The 24250-nt window shown below is 37.5% G+C and overlaps 1 protein-coding gene across 1 annotated transcript in view; it reads right to left on the bottom strand.

The window, feature by feature from the left end:
- Positions 1-24250, bottom strand: part of CORIN (corin, serine peptidase) — a 171032-nt gene that overhangs the window by 38220 nt on the left and 108562 nt on the right. The window contains exons 7-13 of the mRNA XM_075091557.1: positions 21055-21162; positions 19357-19467; positions 18325-18441; positions 14649-14747; positions 7227-7458; positions 4097-4242; positions 1352-1459 (exon numbers count right to left, since the gene is read on the bottom strand). Coding sequence (XP_074947658.1) covers positions 1352-1459; positions 4097-4242; positions 7227-7458; positions 14649-14747; positions 18325-18441; positions 19357-19467; positions 21055-21162 — 921 coding nt within the window. The remainder of the gene's footprint in view (positions 1-1351; positions 1460-4096; positions 4243-7226; positions 7459-14648; positions 14748-18324; positions 18442-19356; positions 19468-21054; positions 21163-24250) is intronic.

Raw genomic sequence — 24250 nt, 5'->3', positions numbered from 1 at the left:
ACAATTGATTCCAAGGTGGAGACGACAAACTCTGAAAGAGTCACTGTGATCATCAGCTCTGCCTTTCCTTTATAATCCAAACAAGAGAATGACCTAGTATTAAAAGCCATTTCAGTGAGCATATCTTTTTATTTTTGCTTTCATTTTGCAGGGGGAGGGGAATGGGGCAGAAAGAGGAAAAAGAGTACAAGTGTGATTTGAAAACTCCCAGAGATTGAGAATACATCATGCTTTAGCGATAAATAACCCCCAGGTTACTCCAATCAGAAAAAAACCTGCTCTTAAAAAAGAAGTATTTTATAGAGCTGACAAGCTTGAATTTTATCCTAGCTTCAAGCTTTCACGTGTTGGATCTTATTTTATTTTTGTGTAGCTGAGTAGAAAGTCTTTTATTGCCACAGTTTTGCTGCTCACATAAACTGTGCTTCCATGTTAACCTGGTCTCTGTTAAAACAAACAGGTCGTGCACCTTAGCCCTACTCTGCCGGAATGTTTTCCAATCCTTTACTCATATTCACACCTTCCATAAATCCTTAGTGATTTATACTTATTCTCTTTGCCCCTAGGGATGACAGACCAGCATGCAGAATTCCATGGAGGCTACACCTTAGTCACATAAAGAAATAGTATAAAGTCTCTTTTCCTTCTCAAAATTCTCCTGACAGCGCATACAAGGATAAATAGCGACCAAGAGATTTGTTGGTTATTCTCAAGCTCAATACATCCCCTTAAGTTAGAAGTCAAGAGCACCTCTACTGTAAGTAAACTCAGAAATAAACTGGAGAATAAATACCGTGGTTACCACTTATCCTTGTACCTACAGCTTGAGGTTGACCAGTCTGAGAAAATATGTAGTTATTGACCCTTGCAGTACAGAATCCACTTCAGCAATACAGATCTTTTGTCAATAAATCATAATGACAATATTACCATGTATAAATTTAAAACTATATTTATGAATTCAAGATTTAAACTGCCCGGAAGTCATGTTTTAGCTCAGTAGAACCTCCAGCAATATCAAAAGTATTAAATCTGCAGCATTTTATCTCGATTACTGAAGGAATACTCAAACATCCTGGAATATAGTTAGCAGAATCTAAACAATCAAATATCATAAATTGTGTTGACAATTAATCGAGCAGGATGCTTGCTAAAGTATTTTTACTGCCACTAGTCTTAACACCACACACACACCCCACTTTCAAACATATTTTTCTTACAGAAAAAGGGCCTTATCCTCTGAACTGTCATGCTATGGTTCAAATAACTGAAGGAAGAACAAAACTAATTTTCTAATGCTTCAACTAAATAGTAATCCATTCAAAAGATCCAACTCAACGAATTCATTTACCGCAGCTGTCCTCATCACTATCGTCCTCACAGTCAGCTTGACCATCACATCTTCTGGATGCCAGGACACACCTCCCAGAACGGCACTTGAAGTGACTGGGTGAGCATTCTGTCAATGACAAGGAACAGGGAGAAACAAGACTCCATAAGCTGCAAGCTTAATCATCACAGGGGTACTTACTTATTTATCACTGTGACTGTTTCGGAAGGGTAAATGACACGAATAGAAAGCTTGTGCGATACTAAACTGGAGCTCTGTAGCAGGCAAGGCTCTTAACAACTGCACTGTGAACAGGGCGGAGCAATATTTTCCAGAGCTCTCCCTCACGTGCTACCCTCTGTCAAATTTCAAAGCTTTGCCAAATAACTAGCGTACAATGTTTAGATTGTGGGCATGGATTTTCTAGCTACTTTTCCCAGTGTTGTGGTGTGCGTGAAGCAGAAATAGGTCACCAGGTGTGTTGAAATTAGTATAACAGATCCCTGGGATAAAAAAAAAAAAAGCATTTTGGCAATTGTGTGGCTATTTGAATTAATAAAGCCACCTATAAATGTCCACTAATTAACCCTTACATCACTTTTGCCTCATCTTACCGAATAGCATTTAGAGAAAGCTTTATTTAGATAGCTTTGAAAAACCCACCCATTTTTTCACACTGTACATGTCACTGACTTTGATATACAACCTCCATTGTATGTTGCCTTTTTTTTTCCTTCCTGCAAAATCTCTCAGATGTTTTATACCATGCAGTTCCTTGGGCAAATTTTAGGATTCAACAGGATCAAACAGTTGTACCAAAAATATCATCAATGAACTCGAGAGCCTTAAAAAATAGCATTCTAATGATAAAAGGTATGTGAACTATACTGCCAACATTCAAGAATAACTCATTATGAAAATAACTAAGTTTACACTGATACTGTCTTTGCCAGCAGTATTCTTGGATTCAGTGCTGACTGGAAGAGAAATGAAGCAATTCAGCCCATTGTAATAACTGTGTCAATTACATCTTAGGTTGGAAAATCACCTGTATTGTGTAATCACAAACATTGTAAATGCTCTCAGAAGCTTAATTTCTTTTGTTACCTGTGGTTTGGTTTGGGTTTTTTTTCAGAAATATTGGTATAATATTTTAAACTTCCCAGGGAAGACTTTCTAACCAATACTGGTAGTCAGTAGAGATCTGGCATTGAATCAACACAAAATTCTAGCAGCAAGTGAACCCGAAACAACTCTGATAAGAGCCCTTAATTAGTTACACTGTTTCTAAAAGAATACTAAAAATCCCTCCTTTACATTGATTTTTCCAGGAATAGCTATTTCAGTGCTAAGGTGATCAATAAGCAGTGAATCAGCTTGCTAGGCAGAGTCTCTCAAAGTGAGAATTTTTTCGAATTATAATTTTATAAATGAACGGCATTTATCTCTAGAAATGGAACACCCTAGTTCTGTATCCACTAGTATATTTAAAAGTTAAACATTCTATGTTACATTTCAAAGCCAAATGATCTAATAACACAGGGAGGAAGGTTAAAAGATATTTGATACCTGAGAAAATTAAATCACATTATTTTTCTTTAACTCACCTTATTGTGCCAAAATCTTACTCTTCCTTTCCTATGCACTGCTGTGTAACAACGGACAATTCATTTCCCTCAGCCCGCTGCTGTAGAGGGAAATTATCTCCTTGTCTCTCAAGAGTCCCACAGCAGAGGATTTCATTACTATGGTATAACACATCTTTATGATATCCTCACAGTGATATATGCGCACATGGGATTTGCTTGAAGAAATAGTACTAACTGCTATATATGCTTCGCTGGTTTTTCACAATTCCTTCACTATATCCACAGCAACGCATCTTCACTAAAAGAACTATAGACTAACTAGCTTTCGCCTATTGCTTTCTCTGAGCAAGATCAAGACTGCGGAAAGACCATCATCACTGTGTGGGTGAGTGGGAGGGGAGGAGTGAGAACCGAACATGATCAGCATATTGCAGGTGCTGTACCACACACCATCTCACTACTTTCCCAGCTACTTTACTGGTGTTTTGTCAAGAAAAAGAAAATGCAAGTCAGAATCTCCACAGACTTCACATCCAATGACCACTACAGATGGAAAAGCTGCATAGCTTCTCTCTTCATACATATAAAGAATACCTAGAAACATTTAAGGCAATTTAATTCTTTTGTACCATGTTCACAACCATAATTATTAGTATTATAACATTATGGATGAAATTAAAAAAAATAGATTTGTCAGTTGCTACTGAAGCTGCTTTGGCACAACTCTCTGCAAAACTTCCCAAACAAAAACCAAGCGCAAACAATAGCTGGCAAAGATACTAAGATTACAATATTTTTCTCAGAGCTGTCGTGGGGCTCAGCTTTTTTAAGCTGACAAGACTCTTCCTCCTGGTTAGAAAAGTATTATTATATCACCTAAATAGGTAACAAAGTGAAGTATAAACACAAGGAAGCAGTAGGTGTGATGTTAGCAACACATCTCAAATGCTGACTTTCACAGATTGAGGGTAATTGACCCTTCCTTCAGATAGATTTCTTATGAGAACTTCCCCTTATCTGCAAATTGTAGGTATCCAAATTTCCTGAAACCCAGTTTCGAGTAATTCCCACAGTTTAAATGGTGTAATTTAAATAGGAGGTATGGGGAAAAAAAATCAGTGACTTTGGGAACCTAATTAAATATTAATTTCCTGTTATATGTCTTTATAGGAGTTACCTTCCACATCTTCATCTGGTGTTAGACAAGTTTGGTTGTCTGAGTTCTCATCTGGAAACTGAGTGCAGTCAGTATCTTCTGGCCACTGCAGACCTACAATCCCAAGCACAGACTCACAGCGTTCCTTGGACTGTACACATAATGTTCTGAGGAGACAAAGTGGAATTGCACAAAGTAACTGAGTAAGTCTTTAAAATTCCCAGGTTTTGGAAGTTAATAACCCTAGCCAAAGTTAAAGATGAAGAAAAGGAAAAAGCAGTGAATCAGGTTTCTTTACATGAAGAAAAATATATATCAAAAGATATGTTGCTACTGTTGAAACATAAAGTTACTGTATGCAGACTATTACCTTAGTTATAACGTACCAGCCAAATATAACTACTTACAAATATCCTCCCCTCTGTAAGGGATGGCAGAGAACCTTTTTTAAGAAGCACTAAATGCCCTCCTTCAGGAAAAAGCCAAATACATTTTGTACCAGTGAAATGCTACCTCTTCTGATGATGCTACCTCAGAAACCATGCGGTTTCAGAAGGACGAAATATTTAAACCTGCAAACAAAAGAGCGAAGAACTTCCCAGGGAATTCAATAAAATTAAAAGTTTGGGGTAAAAAAAATCAAAGCACAGGATCAACCTAGTCTTGAGGGTATTGTCAGTTAGAGCTTGTACCACACCTGGAAAAAGGCACCAATATAGTCCTCCTGCTGCCTTTTGTTTGTTTGTTTGTTTGTTTTACCATAGAAACACAGGACTCACCACACAAAATTAGTTCAGTCCATCTAAATTAATATCCTGTCTTTCAAAATACCCAATGTCAAATGCTTCAAAAGCACAAAGACAAAATGCATAATAGAAAAATCCTGTGGAACGTTAACTAGGCAGGATGGGATTAGGAACCTCAACATCCTTTTCACTGCTTCCTACGAACAGAAACATGCATCACACTTAACAGGTGTGTGTCTAAGCTGTTCTTAAAAACTCTTCAGCTAGCATGATTTCATATACTTCCTTATCACTCGTTTTCATACAAAGGTATTATTATTTTCCTTATATCTGACCTATAGCTCTCCTGATGTATTTAAATCCATTGCTTCCTGGTTTAACCTCAGTGAGCATGGTGAACAATTTCTTTATTTTCTCACGGAAGCTCACTTTTACCTCTTTGAAAGCGATGATGTCTTCTCTTGTTTCTAGACTCAGCACTCATTTAACTGCATCTTTTAGATCAGATTTTCTAAACCTATAATAATTTGGACTTTCTCCTACCATTTCGAAGAAAATTCTCCTTTGTTCTTATAGGTTGAAAAATATTCAGCAGTCGGACCCTACCCATTTCTATTTTTTTCAGTTCCCTTCACATCACTTTTAACTTGCCTTTTATTTAATTTGATTAATTTTTCCAGATCTTACTTCTAGGAACAGACACTCCTTTTGTAGAAAGCATTTTATTCCACTCATTTTTCTTTGATCTTTTGACCAATGGACCATTTTTTTCCTGCAATAATTTTCAAGAAATGCAGTGACCAAATCCAAGCAAACAGATCTGTTTAGGATTTTATGCTCTTCTGAGAAAACAATACATTATTAATCTTCTCAAATTTAATCTTGTTTTGGGGGACTGCACGAAGAAGAGTCAATGTTTTTCGGCATAAGTTGATTTACCATGGAGTTGAGCAGCTGGAGGGAATGGATGAATGGATTGATACTGGTTAACCCTGCTTACAGACTCTCTCCTTCCTTTTAGAACCTCCTCAATATCAAAAAAGTTAACTCACTCCACTTTATAATCTCAGCTTCCTGAATGCCAGAATTTTTGTTTACCAATGATAAAACCCAACAAGATTAATAGAAAGAATACATCCTAAAAATTTTAATTTTTTTAGTTGAGACGTCAAGCCAATTCTGCCCTGTGTTTTCTGCACACTCAAATCTTTGGCCAAAGCTGACCCTTTCCAAAAGCCATTGCAAGCCATTTAGTTGTCAGTCTGTGGTGAAAGAATCAAAATGTAGATAATCTTCAGTAGTGCCCATCACAGTGCATGTGGAGGCCTATTGCAATACTGCTAGGAAAAGCGGATGAACAATTGGGACCTTTTTTTTTTTTTTTAAAGCCTTCCACATTCTCATACCGAGTCTTACAGTTGGGGTATCAGAATACCTTGGTAACAGACTTCTTTATTTACTTCTCAGTCAAACCTCATCTGTGGTACTGTCTATGAATCAACCTAACAAGTTAACAGTTAAGAAGAGTACACATCACAAAGCAGAGAAATCTCTCCCTTCTTGTCCAGAGAAAAAAATACAAGGTTAAAAAAAAAGATGTAGCATAGAAATGTGTAATTTTCTGCAATGGAATTCAATCTAGCACATTTTTAAGAACATTAAGCATATTTAGCAGTTAACTGAAATATCTCTTTACTCTCCCAATTCAAATACAGTAATGGGACACCTAAATTGATGTCAACACATAAGAGGCATGAGATTTGATCAAGGTTATTCTTCATACACATCTGTCACAGTTTTGAAACAACACGAAAGTCAGCTGGAGGCTACTTAAATACACAGATAGTGTAATCTCCATGTCATTATAGGCTAACGTGTCTAGGAGATATGTCCTACCCAGTGACAGGATGCGTGGGAATGGTACAAAGCTGTGCCAGGGGAGGTTTAGACTGGACATTACGAAGCATTTCTTTACTGAGAGCGTGGTCAAACACTGGAACAGACTTCCCAGAGAGGTGGTCGATGCCCCAAGTCTGTCAGTGTTTAAAAGGCATTTGAACAGTGTCCTTAATAACATGCTTTAACTTGGTCAGCCCTGAACTGGTCAGGCAGTTGGACTGGATAATCATTGTAGGTCCCTTGCAACTGAAATATTCTATTCCATTCAATACATACATTTTGAAAATTATTGAACTGCTATTCCTCTCCTTGTTTTGAATACTTCAGATACTAATCACACACATGTAATAAACTGCATTTAATGATCTTAAAAAATATGGTTCTCTACCTTTTGCTGTGGAATTCCAAAGCAAAATTTCTGGCATTTTCAATGGAAACAGAAAACTGGGAACAACTAATATGACAGACAATGTCAGTCAAGAATTAAATGAAGCATACTATAGTACCTGCAAGGTGGGATCCGCTGATTTGTATGGGGGTCACATTTTGGTACTAAGATTGTACAGGCAAAAAACATAAGGTACTTGTAGCAGTTGGTCTGAACCAAGGCTGGGAAAAGAGAAGACTCCCAGCTGATAGAGGCTTCCTTCTGTGTCCTGTGGCCCAGGTAGTTTGGGTAATAAGTATAGTTGTAAGGCAAGTTCATACAGAGTTCCAGAGTAATTGGTTCACACTGACCTTTCACAGAAAGAAAACAAAACAAAAAAAAGAAACACAAATGGTGTGAGATTAAATGAAATAATTACATAAGTATTTAATAAATTTATCAGTCAGGGGACTTCCTCTCAGGCTTGAGAAACTAAAAGTTCCAGAGCTCAAGACCCCGTATGAGCCTATTCATACCAGCAAAAAAAGGTGTGTTCGACCTCTGCCTACCCAATAACCTATTCGGAGACTTATATTACCTTACCAACATGCATTAACTTCCCAAGTAACGTCTTAGCTCTCACATGGCACAATAAATCATTCTTTAAAAACAGATTCATTCTTTTCAAATCAAACTTTGGATGATTTTCACAAGCTCCTGTACAGCAACTCACTTCCTGCTGGTGCACTCTGCTGCCATAACACACCTCATACTAGCAGGGCAATTGTCAAAATTAAGAGGACTGAGATCATAGGATACTTTGGGTTGGAAAAGATCTCAGGAGGTCTCTAGTCCAACATCCTGCTCAAAGCTTCACCAGCTCTGAGGACTGATCAGGTTTCTTAAGGCTTTATTCAGTCGGGTCTTAAAAAATCTTTAAGGACAGAGACTGCGCAATTTCTCTGTATAAAAAAGGATTGGGTTTTTTTATTATTATTTTTTGCACCCCAAGATCTGAAGGAAGAATGGGGACAATTACATTATGTACTCCACAAACACTGAGCAAGAGACAGTCTACATGCTAATCGTGTAATTCAGGTAAGACACAATTGATAATAAAGAGAATTATAAGCAAGAGCAAAATAAATGCAACAGCTACAAGTCCATATGATTACACAGACTATAGATATATATAAAAATCATCCAGCTTTTAGGGGGTTTATCACAACGCATATCAAACCGACTGAGTGTTTTGGATTTGAAAAAAAATTGTACAGCTTTTGTATTTCTTCCCAAATTGGTAGTCAGAAATACTTATTTTTCAAGTTTCCACCACAACAGAAAACAACAGACAGAATTTCACTTCAATTCAGACTGAAATTCAGCTTTCTATTTAGCATTGAGACCAATGTGAAATTATTTAATTGTATTTACTTTTGAAAGATGAGAAAATTTTCCATGAAAAAGTGTACTATACAAAAGTAATTTATTACCAAAAGACTGCACATATTTGCCTACTCTGGAAGCAAATGTATCTTAACATGATTAATATTCTCCGCCAGCCAGTTGCTGGTGTCAGTTGCCAGCACAACGTAGCACCTGTGTGATCCCACAGATGGATCTTTGAGAAGAAGTTGAAAGAAGATCCAACAGGCAATTATTCAGGTGATCAGAACTCACCAGTCTTTCCTGGACTGGCATTCCCTGTTATAACTGCTTTTAGTATTTACCTCTAACCTGAGGATCACGAAGCTCATTTTATATACAGCTTTTCCTCTCTGCTAAATCCTTGCACACTGCCAGTACTGAACTATTTCTGTTGTCTCAAACCACTTAGTCCCAGCTTTGGGGTGTATGAGGTTCAAAGACTTCAACAATCCTCCTCACATTACTGCCATTTCCTTTTCTTCATGATGAACTCTCCCTTGTCCTCCCACGCTTCAGCCAGCCCCTGTCACCCAGAGCAGTTTGGTTTTGTCTTTTGATTTTTCACCAGTAAGCATATTTTCTTGATGTGTACAGAATATTACATGTTCGTAAGCATTTCATGACGAAACCTGAGTAAATGAAGACAAAAGTACATGCAATGTTCTAAGTGTTCCTATAACAACATTATTCAGGACTAAAGGGTAGAAATGCACACATATTCTCTCTTTTGTTATGCCTCACATTTAGTGAAGTTTAGGTGAATTCTAGAAGAGAACCTAGTCCACTGAAATGCCCCCATAGGATAGCTCTTTACATGTTTTCAGTATGATTACAATTTTCACAGTGTTTAGAAAGCTTCTATCACATTATGTGCAAAAGTGTCTTTGTAGGTTTGAAAAGAATAACTTCAACTCTCACACCCAATTCCCTACAATCCACAAGCAGAATAACAAACAGAACATACACTCCAGGGAAATGTCTGACTCAATTTAAGTAACCCAAATGTTCATCTTTCTTCTGATGTCTGTCCTACAGTTTTAAGAGATCTTGCTACTCCTTATTTATAGTATATAGTATACTATAATGTATATTGTATATATTCCCCACATCTTAATGAGTGGGGAACAAGGAATAAAATTTATTGCATTTTTTACCCTAAAAAACAAACAAACAAAACCCCAGACAGATTCTGCCTGGGTTTAGCATCTTCATGTATGTGTTATTAACTTGCTCTACCTGCTATATAGGAATTAGTTCCAAAATAAGTAACATAAGTGAGTGGGATATTTCACAGAACCACAGAATAGTTGAGACTGGAAGGGAGCTCTGGAGGTCATCTGGTCCAACCCCCTTGCTCAAGCAGGGCCACCCAGAGCCGGTTGTGCAGAACTGTGCTCGGACAGCTTATGACTGTCTCCACGGATGGAGTCTCCACAACCTCTCTGGGCAACCTGTGTTCAGTCACCCTCACAGTTAAAGTTCCCTTATGTTCAGAGGGAACCTGCTGTATTTCAGTTTTGCCCATTGCCTCTGGTCCTGTCACTGAGCGCTGAAATAGCCTGGCTCTGTCTTTTTTACATTCTCGCTTGAGATATTTTTTCTGTTATCCTAAATATGTTGTAACTGCATTATAATGCAGAACCTAAACTGATCAGACATTATCACACTTGGAGAACATCCATCGTATTCAACATAGCAAAATGTGGCCTATACTTTGGACTTTTCCAACTGAAGAGCTATTTGGGCCAGAAAATACTGCTTTCTCAAAACTGAAGTTTTCCTCAGGAATTCTCATCTCTTACCAAAGATGAAATAACTCTGGTCTAAATATGAACAAGGAAGAAGACAGCAGTACTTACAGATGTTATGCAAGAAAAATGTCTCCCAAATTCTCTTGCTGTTCCATAGTGTATAAAAATTAAATATCCACTGGACAAGAAAAGGAGAAAGAGAGATGATCCAGAAGTCAAATTCAGCTAATGTGTTACTCCTGTTGAGAATTACAGATTGTTGCCCATAATATGATGAGGAAACATCTTCACTAAAAAGCTCTTGGGTTTCTCATGACATGTGATAGGAACATTGTTTTAGAACTCAAATAACAAATCAAAAAATGTTTTTCACTATCTTGTAACATAGTCCTAGACACTCGAACATTTTCCAGAATTGCTGTCCATACATACCATGGGATACAAAAATCTGTATTGATCAGGAGAAGATTTTGGACCACAGGACAAACTGCTTTGGACCACAGTAAGTCTCATATTGATTTATCCACAAGGAAGATGACTCCCAGAAAGTGCATTTTCAGCTCTCTCTTATTGTGAGAAATGAACTGAATTGCAGTCACACTGCTTGAAAGGCTGTTGCGTTTTATAGGAATGTAGTCGCTGTTTATGAAAGGTAATTTGCTTAAGAGAGAACTGCTCCCTGTGTACGTAAGAACTAGATGCTACTGTGGGAATTTACATATTTTCCTACTCGTTGGGTAAGGCTGCTGCTGGTGCCTTGTTTGTCAGACAAATAGAGGACCTGTCTTACGCACGACCGGTGATGACCTAGCCATCAGCTGTGAGTCCAATGTTGATCCTGTCACAATATATCAGATACATTTTATGTGTTCTTTAGTAAGCAGTTTAAGTATTTAAAAATAAGTAAAATTCCAAAATACTATCTTTTTTTGACCTGAGTAGATGTGAAGTTGCTACAGTTTTAAACATATTAAATAGGGTTTAGTGTAACGCCTGTTAAGTTTTGGAAGCATTAGGAGTGAAGAAGATTTGAAACAGCAGATAGAAATATGGAAGCCTCTGAGTAAACCGCAGTTTTGTGGCAAAGTCAGTAATGCTCAAACAAAAAAGCTGAATCTTCAACAGCAGAAACTGAGAAGCAACACCTCTTCTTAGAGGCACAGGCTGCTAAAGCTGCTGCTTCTCCTGCAGGCAGAGAGATCTGGGACTAAACATCCTTCACTCCCATAAGCCTTCAGCCCACAGAGAATCAATCTTATTACACACATTTAAACTTGTGACTAGCTAGAGTGGAGTTATTCAAATCAGTAATTATATCTCAATGAATACTCATGTATGCTGACCTTAAAACATCAGGAGAATATGACCTTCAAATCTCAAAGACAAGAAAAGATTACCTGAAGAAATTTTTTTTTGGATATGCCAAGTACCTACAGTTCCAAGGGATGTTGGCAGGAATTGCAGATGTGGTTGACAACCAAAGTACTTTGATCTGTTGTGATACCTCATGTTTGATTTCTCCTTCACCAGGAGGGGGGACAACCTCTCATGGAAGATAACTGACCATGAATTGCAACAGAGGAGAAAATGACCAAGATAATTGAATGACGATATCTGAGATCTCAACAACAACAAAAAAATTATTTAAAAAAATTAAAATTGAGTAAGAGTTTTTAAAAAATTAAGTGGACTGTTAATAGTTTTGTGTTATACAGATACCTCCCTTCCCATTTCATAACCCTTTCTAAATATTTCTTGAGGAAGAATGATAGTTTGGTTCACAACAGGCAAGTAAAAAAAAATACCAACACCTACTACTCCAATCACCTTAGAAGGCTCTTTCTAACCTGAATAGTTTGGTTATGGATATGGATTAGAGGACAGACCTACACAGATGACGTACATAGTAGGCACCTGCTGCAGACCACCTTAGCAAAAAGAGGAGGCAGACGAACCCTTCCTCAGAGAGCTGCAAGATGCCTCATAATTGCAGGCTCTGGTACTTGTAGGAGTTTTAATTGTGCTGGTATCTGCTCAAAGGAAAGAAAGTTGGTTTTAACAGAGAGCCTCATCAGAGCACAGAATAGTCCATTCCAGTGCAAAGCAAGTCAAGCAAGTGTGGCATAAGGCCACCTTGGCTGAACGTGGATCTCCTGACAGAGCTCAAACACAAAAAAGAAATATACAGAGGAGGGGACAGAGCACTTAAGTGGAACATAGAGATATTTCCCAAGCATACAAGAGTGGGGTTAGAAAAGCTAAAGCTCAGCTAGAGTTGAAACTACTGAGCAATGTAAAGGGCAAGAAGTAGGAGGGCTTTTGTAAGTATGCTGGCAGCAAAAGGAAATGTAAAAAAAATGGGGGTCTGCTGCCCACTTGGGCAGGGGAACTAGTGACCAGGGACATAGAAAAGACCAAGGTACTCAATGACTTTTCTCCCTCAGTTTCCATGGAGGAACATCATTGGAAGGCTGCTTTATATCATTTTCAAAAGGTCATGGCAATCCTGGCACCTGATGACTGGAAAAAGGCAGACATCACATCCATCTTCAGGAAGAGCAAGAAGGAGGACACAGGGGACTACAAGTCCAGTCAGTCTATCCTCAGTCCCCAGCAATATTATGGACCAGTTCCTTCTGGAAGACATGTCCACACATGAAGAAAAAAAGGTGAGTGGGAACAGCCAGCACGGATTTATCAAGGGAAAATCATGCCTGATTAATCTGATTGCTGTCTCTGACAAGACGACTGGCTGCCATTCCTTTTTGTTCAGTACTGGTGTGTATTGGAGTATTGTGTCCTGTTTTCTGGCTCCCCACTTCATGAAAGACACTGACATACTGGAACGAGGTCAGTGGAAGGCCACCAAGCAGGTTAGGGGACCGGATCACATGATCTACTGGCAAAAGGTGGGAAGAGGGGGTTTGTTCAGCCATCAAAAAGGAAGGCTACGAGGAAGTCTTATTGCTGTTAACAATTACCTAATGGGAAGGTATAAAGCAGACAGAGCCAGACTCTTAGAAGTGCACAGGGATAGGATGAGAAACAAAAGACACAAGCTGTAAACAGAGAATTCCAGTTACATGTACGCAGAAAAGGTTTTTACCTTGAGAGTGGCCTAACACTGTAACAGGTCTCCCAGAAAGACTGTGGAATCTCTGTCCTTGGAGATACTCAAAACTCAGCTGCACAAGATCATGGGCCACATGGCTTAACTGGCACTACTTTGAACAGGAGTTTGGACTAGTTGACCAAAGGTGTGAATTAACTTCCTTCTAACGCTAAACATGATTCTTATGATTGTCCCTTTTCAAAAAGTTAGGAGAAGCATTGATAGAAGCACATGTAAAGCATGTATGCCCAAGTATCTTATATCTTTACATTAGCAGTATCTAAAGGCCCCAGCATGAGTGGTGCTAACAGTCTGCTAATAGCGTGGCCAACAGTCACAACTTTAGAGACTGTGGAGTTTGGACTAGTTGACCTTCCCACATCCATTCCAACCTAAACGGAATAACATTATCCAAACAAGCTACCATACAGTACCAAACCATACCTTGCAGAGATAACTGCTCAGCACAAAGCAATTAATGGGATATGTCTACACATTCATATGTAAGTGAAGGCAAGCCTGCCCATGTGCAAAGGTGACCCGAATTGATGTGACTGTTTTAACACATAACCTAGTTTTAATTAATCCTGAATAATTCTGAATACAGTTCTGCCCCAGTCTCAAAACCTAGCCAAATATACTTCTGTTGAGTATCTGTTCACAATGCTGCATTGTACAAGTGACAGAGAGCGCTACTCAGAAGCAAGCGTACAGTGGGTACAGGAGGCTTGCATGAAGTGGTACAGTACAGGACATAGAAATGAAGATCTGCAGTGCTGAAGACCCCAGTCCCCTACAACATGTATTGGTCAGAAGAATAACTAGTTTTGTCAGTTTGAGTAGCAGAAGTATTCCTTCATAATAGGGCCAAATGTTCTCCAGACTACTAAACACAGTACCGTATTTTCTTCTATTTTGAAAATAAACCAGTAGCTTCTGCTTTACACTTAGACTATGTTGGTTACTTTATGTAAACACTGAATGTCATTAAATGTTAAGAAAAAGCGCAACTGTAAATGCCCATTAAGAATGTATCCAAAATTCACAGAAGGGAAAATATCTCAATGTCAAATGTTATGGGTATCTCTTAGTACATCAATAAGCAAGAGTTACGATGAAACTTTTGTTTCAACTTTGCCCTTTCCAATACTTAATAGTTACACATGTGCATTAGATAGTAAAGTATTACTTACTGTGTCCTGCCCAGCATCTGCTTTATACTGTAGAACACCCTAAAACAGTGACAGTATGAAGCATGTGACCTACTTACTGCAGTTTGTCTGGCTGTTTCTCATCTCACAGAGAGAAGTTCCACAGGGATCAGGACAGGAAGTACATCTCTGGTCTCCCTCCAGACAGAGGGTTTGACCTGAGGAAAATAGAAATTTACTATTCTAAGTATTTACCAGACTAATAAAAATGACTGGAGTGTTGTGATGAGAAAATACAGAGTTTACGTTATAATTATTTCCTTTACGTAGTTGGATAAGTACCCTACAGCATTTCAAGTGCAGTAAGGAAGTTTTGTAAGGAAGGAAAATGCACAGCACTGTCCAGACGTCACTTTTCTTTACCCCTATGTTTAATATTTTATATCACTGTTTCTAAATGAGAGGTATGCATCTCTGAAAGCCATTGACCATGATCCTTTGGCAGAGTATGAAAAGCCACGTGAATCAGATTTCAAAGGGAACAACAGGTCCTAGCTGAAAGAGAATACCCTCTGGGAATTATTCTTCAGTGCCATTCAGTTGATCTGCTTCTCATTTTATGATTGTTTTTGTGGACAATAAAAAATATCCTGAAGAAAGGTCATCAGAGCTGAAGCTTCATTGTCCTCCTTTGGCTGGTTAAAAAACAAACAACAACAAAAAGAAACCCAAAACTGCTGTGGCCCTAAAGATGGAATTCAGAATAACTAAAACTAGCACTTCATCAAGAAGTTTCTGGAGCACATTACCTGGGTAGTTAAGTTTATCTGACAAATCCCAGGACTTCTCTCATATTGGTGACAGCTCCTTTGCAAACCATTAAATTCTCTCTTTCATGTGACTTTTGCAAACTCAGTCATTTAATTTACTATTCTGTACACAGAGACTGAAGTGTTTGGGTTTTATCATCTCATCCCGTTTAAAGTGGTTTATTGCAACTATCGCTTAGTGTTTGTATTGCACTACTGTCCACGAACATTAGTCATTCAGTCACGGCATCCTTATATTGGGCATACAGAAGATGCTGAAAAAACATATTGTTTCAATGACCTTGACAACAACCTTGTCCCAAAGAAGTGATGATGTAGTCTATGATAGATTCATAATTATGCGGATTTACTTCCCTTCACACGTTATATATTGAAGTAATGGAGGTACTTTCTTTTGCTGTAGCAATTGACTGTCTTGTTTTACAGGTGGACCTGATAGCAAAATGGAACTTGAAAGGTAGGGAAAATTTTGAACTTCTAAAGCTATCACAAATCTTTACATTAAAATTCATTTTTAAAGTTTGCTCCAACTCCTTTTTCTCCCACAGCCAAAGCGTTTCTCAACTTTTTAAAAATCCCTGTGCTACAGCGTAGATTCTTTTGATCCTACACAGTCAATGCTGAATTTCTCTAAACACACTCTACCCTGTCTTTTGAAGGGATCACAGAACCAGCTCTGAGTACATCGATAGTAAATTTCTATTGTCACAAAATGAATGACAGCGGTACTATTAACAGATGTCATACCTTAAATTTCCTTAAGGTACATAGCGAAGCAGACCATTTCTCTCATTTGGATACAGATGAAGCAATGGTCATCTCCAATCCCTGTATGTATGTATTTGTACTATTACACAAGGTCTCTGTATCCTTATATAGACAAGTGGCAAGTCACGACACCTTGACCTCAAATTGCTATGCTGATTTCACATATTTACTGTGTTTGTAACAAAACCAATATTCCAGATCACTTCAGCCGTAACTTCCCTGCCTCTGCCAGGCATACCCAAATTGTTCGATTTGTAGAGTGGAGAAGTCTTTGTATTAAGTGTATGTCCTATTACATTTTCTGTAGTTGCTGAAATCAACAACATACACAGGAAATACAAAAAGAAAGTTACAGACAAGAATTCTGCCTTGCTTTTACATGGATGTTGCAAGGAACTAAAAAGGAATAATCCAAATGAAGTCCAAATTCTGTCTACGTATTCTCATGCAAATTTAGGATGGACAAGATATGGTTGCATAAAGGAAGAATTTTACTCTGCGCAATATTGCAAAATATTAGACAGAGATTTTTGCACAATGAAGAATGAATAATAAAAACAAGGAAAACTTCTGTATTTAAAATCTTTGCAGTTTAATGCTAAGCAGAAAAATCTTTAGGATATACGGAGATCACTGACATTATAAACTCATCCTACTCCTTTGCATTGAGCATCCTTGAATCTATCTCTTCATCTTACCAAAAAAAAAAAGATTTTTAATCAGTTCTTCAGCATCCACAGAGGCAAAAAGCAATGAAAGCAAAATGCACCACTGACTTCTAGCCCAGATCATGCGTCAATGTTTTCACTGAAATTCTCATTTGCTAGTGATAAACAACTTTAAGAGGCTTAAGTTGGGTGAATTTTAAAAGTTGAAAGGGTTGCTTACAGAATGTTCTAAATAGTTGTGTACTTTTCAATTTATCCCATTCCTCTGCCTCATCTCTTTTATATTAAAAACTATACCTTCATTATCAGCAAGACAAACAGAGGATCATGGAATTCACAGAATAAGACTGAGGTTGGACATCAGGAAAGATGAAGAATAAAAACTGAGCATTTTGTGAGATTGCACAGTCAGAACTACGGACAAAACTTGATCCTCAGTTTTTAGACTGCCACAGTCAGAACTGGAAGAAATTTCATGCGAGACCTTTTTGCAATGTCAACATTAATTGTGAAAAAGAGCAATAGTAATTTCTGTGGTTCAACTTCTGGGTTATTTTTTGGAATGGAGATGTTTAAATTGGAGCAGGAAGATCCCAAGAACTTAATATAAACAGAAGGGACAGAGTAGACACGCTTATGAAAGGATTTCTTCTCAGCTATTTCCTAAAGAAATGAAGCCTATATAATCACACTGTATATCTTATGACAACAGATCTGTTCTACTCTAATAACTTTTGAATAGGTTGTCCTACTTCCACTACACCTGACAGCACTGGAGTTTTCTAAATAAAGTGAATTCCTTTAACTTCTTAAAAATAGGATTCATAAGACAAAGACATTAATAATTCTCACACTGAAGGAAACGCAGTCAGCTGAACCTATACCTTACCAGAAACAAGAGAATTACATGTGAAAAATACCTTCAAATGCTGAAACCATCACAGCATGACAACGTCTCTTTCTGAGTGTCAAAATGTACCACAGGACACAAGTCTTTGGGAAACCATGTTCCGAGGCTCAAGAAACAGCCTGGTTTCCTTTTCTTTCATACAGTCCATCATGAGACAGTTCTTAAGTAGCTGTGAAAACTTTAATTCTCATATATTTTCCCTTATTCACACTAATTCATTAGTTTAGTAATGAAAATATTCTTTCTCTGACTCCCAAGTTCTGATGAAAAGAGGATTTTCATGAGAAAACTCCTTAAATGACACCAATTCCTGTGACAGTAGCTTCTAATTGCTGCAGACAATGTGAATATGTATTAATTTATTTCAGGTAACCACTGATCTTGTCAGATAACCAAATACTATGCTATCACCTCCATTTCTTTAACTTTTTATATTCTTAAGGAATAATAAACTCTGCTTACAACTTCCTACGTGAAAGCAGACACCAACCAGCCTTAGCAAGTGTTATTTGAAAGGCAAAGAAAGCAAATTTGTCAGAGACCTTTAGCTAAAGGCACTTCAGAACAAAGCAGTCAATGGTAGGTTCAGTAAGAAGAGTAAAATGAGGGATATCCTTACCTTCACTGCAGTTTTCTTCATCGCTTCCATCTTTACAGTCATTATCTCCATCACACTGGAACGCACTAGGAATGCACTGCCCATTTCTGCACTCCACCAGACCCTGACTATGACATGCTAGAGAGAAAAAAAAGACAATATTCTGATCAACTTAGGTTAATGAAAGACTTAATTATTTTTTAAGATCATCTTGAAGTTATTTTAGGAGGAGCTGATAACACTGCTTAGCACTTAAGGTCACTATGTTTTCAACAGCCTGCAGCTGTGCTGATTTTTAGCTACAGGGACTGAAACTATGTATGTCAGATATTAGCAACAGGCTGAGAAGGTTCAGCTCTCCCAAGAAGAAAAAAAAACACAACATCATTTTTTCTCATACAAAAATTGTCACATTTTCTTTGCCCACTTACTTACATTCCTTTATTCAGATTAGGTTCCTAGATTTCAGGGAAAATTGTAGGATAGTGGTTGCAAAGTTGAGCACTGAATGGCAGCAAGAATCAAAGCAGCATAAACATATGTCTTATGAGAACCTTAATCACATTCAAACATCTGTTAGTTCCCCAAGACTTGATTTTGAAACCTCAGCAATATTCTAGTATAGTTGTTTTGCAGATATACACCATTATCACTGAAGCAGATGGAAGTCCAAACCCTGACAAGGTGTGATAGGTCGCATACAGACACATCAGAAAGCTGTCACAAACTCAGAACGCCTACAGTTTAAGAGGTTATATACATTCATTCATTACTCTTTAATGGGAACACTACAATTAACAAACAGCTAATTCTGTTATTAACAGGAAGCTGAAACACAAGGCAATGCTGGTACTTCTCAACAATGGCAACAAATGTTTAATTTGCGGCAGCTATCTACCAGAAGGGACATCTGTCAAGTGCAAACTTCTGAAATCAAATAAGCTTATAGTTTGCCTTATAAATTATAAATAAGTATAAGTATACTACTTATCTTACATTTTGTTTTTTATTTTTAAAGAAAGAAAAACTAATTTAGAGATTAAGAGAACTTACAGCAATTGATTTCATCTGATTTGTCTATACAGTCATGGTCACCATCACATACCCAATCAGCTGTTATACATCTCCCATCCCCACACTGATGATGTGTCACTGGATTACAATCTAAATAAAATGCAAATTTGAGAACAAAAAAAGAAAAAGGACAATAAGTTACCTTTTGTATAATTTATATTTTTGATAAATTGTTCTATGCCTATAAGCTAATCATTCTTACTAACGAGCCATTTTGCATTAGTAAATTACAGTAAGAGATTTTCTCTACCTGTAGATTTTTCTGCAGATAGGAGTTACATATGTTCTGAATTTTATTGCCTATACAGATAGTGATGCACTCATTCTTTCTCTCAGGTGCACAGTTGTTTCCATTTGCAAATTAAAAAGTTTCTGAGATTTGTTAAACAGATTAAAAGATATTCTGGCTTCCTATCTCATGGAATGATTTTCAGCTAGCCAACGTTTTCAGTTGCCATCAGAGAAAATCATTCCCTACGTTTATCTTTTTACTAAGAAGTAAAATTAAAAAAAAATTCTCAACTGCCATATTTGGCACTCAATCCAAAACTATGTTTTTTCCATACATTCAGAATTCTCCATAAGAATTATCTACAGAGAAACTACTCCAATCTTCATCTTACACTTTTTATCCAAATGCTTCCACAAATAAAGAAGAGCATTCTGTTGAGCACGCTGACTTTACATCAGAATAAACAGGGAGTGCAGACACAGTCCAGCCTGCCAAATCTGCTATGAAACCCATTTGCAGCCTGTGCAAAAAGTTAGATCTTAAATTTTATGTAGGAAAAAGCCTATCTCAAGATACGAATGGTAGGAGTCAGATTAATGTTTAGAAAAGTCCCTAATCAAAGACAGCTTGTGAAAAAAAATACAAAACAACCAAAACTGACAAAAAGTAGTGAAAGATCTTAGAGTATGTTTAATTTGGAGAAGAAACATAAAACAAATCTCACAAAAAATTGTGCCTTGATATTTAGTTTTGAAATTCTCTGTACTTTTCCTTAGAAAAGCAAAAGAAAAAAGTGAGAAATAATATTTTAACTTTTAAAGAATTATTTTAGAGCACTTAATTTTTCTGAGGTGTAGTATCAGTAGCAAAAGTTAAACAAAATAAGGCTTTCCAAGTTTTCCAATATTTACTCGTGAAGATTACTCTCTTTTATGGCAAAGCTTCATTATTTTCCTATGAAAGTCAAGTGTAGGCAGAAAGACAAATAAAAGGACCCAGAACATACAAAGCTGATTGAAAACAGAATTTGAAAGAAACAGAATTTGATCACCAAAACACACAAGTTCACAGTGAAGCTTATGTAAAACAGTTCAGCTATAAAACAGTTGGCATCGCCAATGTGTAGCCTTTTACGGTTTGCTTTAATCTCAGTTAAATTCGGCCAAGTTAGCAAGAAAGCAACCATAACATCTTGAATTAGTTTAAAACAAATTGCAAATCAGAATATTTCTTCAAAATACCACTACCTTCAAAATTTGGATTAACCCAGAACTCTCCTTTAAACATTTTCAAATTGCATATAGTATCTGTAAGCTGTTTTTACTTTGCCCAAAAAGAGTAACAGCAGGGTTTATTACTCTTTTAATAGTTTAAGGAAAAAGATTGCTGGATTAGGCAATACTGTTATCTTAAAGACTTTACAAAAGCATAAAACTTTCATTTACCACAGTTTTCTTCATCACTAAGGTCCCCACAGTCATCATATCCATCACAAACAAAGGTATAATTTAGGCATTTTCCTGTGTTGCAACGAAATACGTCATCACTGCAGTCTACAAAACAAATTTTTGTAAAATGTTAATGTGACATTCATATAAACTCTGAACACTGGAGTGTATTGACTAAAACATGATTCGCTAAAGATACCCTACATTTTACAGGTCTGCATTAATACTCAATGTGTATCAGTTTATTAGAATCCAATATGGAAGAACAAGAAAAATCAAAAGCCACTTCTCAACATTTTTATTCTGTTCCTACCAATTGCTTTAGTTACACATATGGTCCAAAATATTTAATTAATTTATACAAATAAAGCTCTTGAGAAGGGTCGTGCATTTCATCAGCTAGATTACTAGGACAGTCTTGAGCACCTGATGTGGCTATTAGGCAAAGCTGAAGCTTCTGACAGCAAAATCAAAATCCCCAGACCCTGTTTTTCATCCTGCCTTTGATCTTACAATGGTTCCAGGTGAACTTTATGCTTTATGCAGTTTTGAGCTCAGAATTTGGCCTGATGCTGTCTCATCAAGGAATTCTTAGCACTGTCAGACCTAAATGGGTTTAGCCTTTTTTCCCACAGCTGAGGCCTTCAGTAAAGCCCTGATAAATATTCTGAGAATAACCAAAATACTTGAATAATATCAGGTTCAGTAAAAACATGGAATCTACGTTGTAGTTAGGAAAGGAGAGAAAAGAGGAAACAGGGTTGCTGTTGTCTGGTCCCATTAGTAATAACTTTCAGTTACAAACACACAGCTGGGAAGTGAGTGACCTAGCTTCAATGCTTCCTCTAGGCTTTTCCTTCAGATCCGTGTTTTCCAGGCAGAATGCCAGGATATAGAACAGCTAGGGCGATAATTCCTCCTTCCTATTCCAGCTATGCCAATGGAAGCAAGGAAGTTCTTTGTGCCCTTTCTTACTGGGATATGTGGGCATTTTAAATGGGCTCTTTCCTGGACAACACACAGAAAGAGCTCCAAGAGCAGGGACCTGAACACAAGTCTCTCCCCTCAGCTGAGATGCTCAAGCACTAAACAGAATCATGCTACCACTTGCTTCTCTCCTCTTGGCATGTGACTCCCGTGTTCATGACTGCACAGTGGTCCCACTTTGAAAGAAGGGAAGAAGGGTGTCCTCCTAAGTATATTACACACTGAAAGGTGCAGCACTCTCCCAGAAGGTGTGGTGGGGTTTCTATCCCTCCAGATCAATGTCAGCCAAGAGCTCCACTCCCTAGGCATGTGCTCTAAGTTTCTCAAGTCTTTACCAACCTCAGCTCTATAACTTGAACATGAATCACTTCTTCCTCTTCCCCCCACAGAAGTATTCATGCTTTCTACAAGTTTCACATCATCATAAAAGTCCAAACAGAATTTATAGCACAATGCAAAGGACATAAAGTAAAAGAATATGGCTGAGCCATGAGCTTTGTAGTCGTTAATCTAGCTTTGAAAGAACAAAAGGCATGAAACAGTAAATAACAAAAACCCCAAACTAAATGAAAATATTTAAGTTCTAGTTTCATGTAAGCAGAACAATAGCCAGCTGAGACTAAAACCCCAAACATTACTTGTTTTGAGCCTGCAACAGCATGAAGTAGTCTGGCAACCTTTATCCTTATTGATCAGTTTGTAACTCTGACAGTTTCTATGCTTCCATTGCTCCTCATGCAAATGAAACAAAGCTGTCTTTTTCTATGTTGTTTCCTCTGGATCAGTTTACTGTTAATTTCCATCCATACCCCTATTCCTGTTTACATTCACACCTCTGTAGCCGCAGCAGTGTCCTTTAGGGTATGGCAGGTCTCAGGCCCACAGAGACATGGTAAACAAAAAGAATACAAACTTCCTTGCAAGGAAATAAGATTCACTTGATGAAAATCTAACAGTCTTAAAATGCACTTTCTTCAAGATATTGGCAATAATATATAGTACAGGGTAGCTAGTTACTTCCATCAGAATAAGATGGGCACTTTGCAGCTGCCATCTGTTAAAGGCTGAACTTAAATTTTGTTAATGATGGGACAAACACAGCTTTCATAAAATTAAATACAAATTCCTATTCTATACTCCACTAAACACAAATAAAGCCTGTTCAATCTTTTGCATTCAGCAACCCTTTAATCTGTGTTCACGCATACCCTGTTTCACCACTTCATTATTGCATCATGTACCCTTCTGACCACGAATCACCTCAGCCTAACACTCAGAGGTGATTTAAGGAGCCCTACATTTTAAAGATATATGTTTAAAGATATATGTGCACAGTGTATAAATTCTGCCACTCCTAGGAGTAAAGAAGACCTTAATTCAACATGACACTCTATTCTGGAGTGTGGTATGCAGTGGCATGTGTGTGTAAACATTTTCTTTCATATTTTATTACTAAAATGGTCTTTATCTTGTTTACCCTTTGTGAAAGAGAAGTTTGACTGAGAAAGTCACATGAGGAGGAAGAGGAAGGAAGTGTACATATTAGGGAAGTGTGTGTGTAAGTGCAACCAGAGGGATATAAGAGAGCCTGTTGCATTTGGTACATTACACGTCAAACTTCCTCGTCAGGATCCTTCTGACAGATCCAAATTTTGGCACTGATAATTTATGCATTTGTGGATCAGCATTACAGCTTCTTTCCTGTACAGATGCCTGTGTGATAGCTGACTGAGCTGAATTCTGATTCCTCAGCTGGTACCTTCCATCGCACAAAGTCACAGAGTAAATGGTATAAGCAACCCGACAAAATCCTAAATACCAGTTTTCAGCTGCAGCTGTGTAAAAAAGTGACACTGCTAGAGAAAATTAAACTATACTTTCAGAAAGCGGGATGGACTCTGCTAAAGCCTGACTATTTCCTGCATACTTATTATGGCCCATCTAAGGGAAGAAGAGAAAAATGCATGTCAAGAGCCAGGAATAGAAAAGTGATTCCATCATGTGATCAATTTCTTGATCAGCATCCTGAAAGGGATTCTAGGAAGAACTATTAATGTTAAAAATATTAAACCCAGACACTTCTACACTTCATACTGTATATAATTTTGAACACTAAAACTAAGGAGGCACAGCTGTAACTTTAGACATCTACCTCATTTAGTTTCTAAAACACATAGCCCATTTAAAATATCTGCTTAAAATCAGA

The sequence above is a fragment of the Phalacrocorax aristotelis genome, chromosome 4, assembly GCF_949628215.1.
Source record: "Phalacrocorax aristotelis chromosome 4, bGulAri2.1, whole genome shotgun sequence".
NCBI lineage: Eukaryota > Metazoa > Chordata > Aves > Suliformes > Phalacrocoracidae > Phalacrocorax > Phalacrocorax aristotelis.
This window is presented reverse-complemented; position numbering and strand designations above follow the sequence as displayed.